The sequence below is a fragment of the Elephantulus edwardii genome, unplaced genomic scaffold, assembly GCF_000299155.1.
Source record: "Elephantulus edwardii isolate Elephantulus edwardi_28Jun2011 unplaced genomic scaffold, EleEdw1.0 scaffold00128, whole genome shotgun sequence".
NCBI classification, from domain to species: Eukaryota; Metazoa; Chordata; class Mammalia; order Macroscelidea; family Macroscelididae; genus Elephantulus; species Elephantulus edwardii.
This window is the reverse complement of record NW_006399878.1, coordinates 2,253,277-2,255,717: the sequence shown is the minus strand read 5'-3', so window position 1 is coordinate 2,255,717 and position 2,441 is coordinate 2,253,277. Positions and strand designations below refer to the sequence as shown.

The 2,441-nt window shown below is 41.0% G+C and overlaps 1 protein-coding gene across 1 annotated transcript; it reads left to right on the top strand.

Annotated features, from left to right (window-relative positions):
- Window positions 1-323: 323 nt before the first annotated feature.
- LOC102853632 (ubiquitin-like protein FUBI-like) lies at window positions 324-731 on the top strand. Its single transcript, XM_006893549.1, has one exon. It carries the CDS (start codon window positions 330-332, stop codon window positions 729-731), a length of 402 nt encoding a protein of 133 aa, XP_006893611.1. The 5' UTR covers window positions 324-329.
- The last annotated feature ends 1,710 nt before the right edge of the window (window positions 732-2,441 follow it).

Here is a 2,441-nt window from a genome sequence, read left to right as displayed (position 1 = left end):
TAAGCATCAGAATTATCAGCAAAAAAAAAATAATAATCAAATAGAAAAACCTAGACCAAGAGCCTACTGTACAAACAGAGCAAGGGAACAGTGAATGGTTTGAAATTAGAAAAGATGTGCATCATGGCTATATCCTTTCTTCATTCCTGTTCAATTTGAATACAGAGCAAATCATTCAAGAGGCTGGACTTTATGAAGAGGAATGTGGCATCAGGATCGAGGGAAAACTCATCAACAATCTGCATTACACAGATGACAAAACCTGGCTTCCTCTTTTTCGGCTCCATCTTCGCGGAATCGGAAGCTTGGCTAGCGTTACAGTTGCCGCCATGCAGTTTTTTGTTCGCGCCCGCGAGCTGCACATCCTCGAGGTGACCAGCCAGGAGACCGTCTCGCAGATCAAGGCTCGTGTAGCGTCGTTGGAGGGCATCGCCCCTGAAGATCAGGTTGTGCTCCTGGGAGGCACTCCCCTGGAAGATGAGGCTATCCTGGTCGAGTGTGGGGTAGAGCCCCTGACCACTCTGGAAGTAGTTGGCCGCATGCTTGGAGGTAAAGTCCATGGTTCCTTGGCTCGTGCTGGCAAAGTGAGAGGTCAGACTCCCAAGGTGGCCAAACAGGAGAAGAAGAAGAAAAAGACTGGCCGAGCTAAGCGGCGCATGCAGTACAACCGACGTTTTGTCAATGTTGTGCCTACTTTTGGCAAGAAGAAGGGACCCAATGGCAACTCTTAAGTCCTTTGTAATCCTAGCTTCCCTTAATAAAGTCACTTAATACAATTAAAAAAAACAAACAAACAAAAAAAAAAAAAACACCTGGCTTCCTGAAAGATTACTTGAAACATTTCTACAGAAGAATAAAGACTACTGCCTTCAACATGGATTCAATTTTAACATAAAAAGAACAAAAATCCTCACCTCTAGGCCAATAGGCAGTATCATGATAGATGGAGAAGAGATTAAAGTTGTGAATGGTTTCATCATGATGGGCTCCTCAAACAATAACTTTTGTACCATCAATCAAGAAATCAAAAGACTCATCACAGTGGGAAAATCTGCTGAGCAAAAAATCAAAGGCTGATACAAAGGGCCAAAGAGCAATGATGACAAAATTCAATTACTTGTTATGCATCTGAAAGTTAGACAATGACCAAGGATAACAGAGGGAGACTATGACACTAAGTTGTGATTTTGGAGATTACTGAACGGACTTTCACAAGGACTACCACAAAACAAACAAGTACATTTTGCACAAAACGTAAGCAAGGAGGTCCTTAAAGGCAAGGAAGATGAATCTTTGTTTCACATACTTTGGGGCATATTGTTAGGAAGCGCTAGTCCTTGGAAAATTTTATCATACTTGGATGGCTGAAGGGTCACAATAAGTGAGGAAGACCCTCAAAAGTTTAACTAACACAATGACTCCAACAATGGGCTCAAATATCAGAGTTGATGAGGATGGTACAGGATAGAGTGGATGGAGTTCAGATCCACTGTTCATAAGGTTGCTATGAATCATACTTGACTCAACAGGACGTAACAACCACCACCATTATCAGACATTATCTCTGGACTTATATGCTGTCTTAGCTCCCCAAACCCACATGAAGCAGTAACAGAGCAGTCCACATCAGCCACAAGGTGTGCTAGAGAGAGCCTGGAGATACCCAAGTGTTTACTGAAGGAAGTCAGAAAGCTCAGTGTCTGCCTTTGTACACAAAGGAAAACTTCAAGTAGGCCAACCCTCACTGAGAGGTGGCATTAAAAGACAGAAGGAATGTCTCACTCAACCCCTGCTGTTTATTTCAGTGTACACACCCACCAGTTGGCTGTCAGTAAATTGTACTGGGGTGGCTTGCCTGTGACTGTGATGCTGAAAAATATGACATCAGTATTTCAAGCAACTAATATGGTTGCCCATAACAATTTCAGTGGAAATTCCAAACTAACACAAACTAGAAAGAATATCCATCCATTTCTGAAATAATTAGCTTCTCAAAACTCTAAGAATAGCAGTTCAATTCCACTCACCTTTCTAATACTGTTTATAGGCACGATCATGATAGATGGAGAAAAGACAGAAACTGTCAGTGATTTCATCTTACTGGAATCAACAATCAACAACCTTGGTACTAGCAGTCAGGAAATCAAAAATCAGCCAACAAACAATGGAAAGTTTCCAATAGAGAACAGGGTAAAGACTTTAACTGAAGTATCCTAGCTAACATAAAAGATTCTAAACAGGAGCAGGGGAGACCTAAAAATAAATTTAGCAAAAGATAAACAGCCTAACACTAAGTTACACAACATAGGAAGAGATGTACATAAGGCAGAAATTTCAGAGTTAAATCCAAAGTAAGTTCATTCTGAGCTCCACAAATCAATCAGCATTAATGTTAATTCTATTTCCAGGCAAAGTATGATGCAACTAACTCTATATGAAAC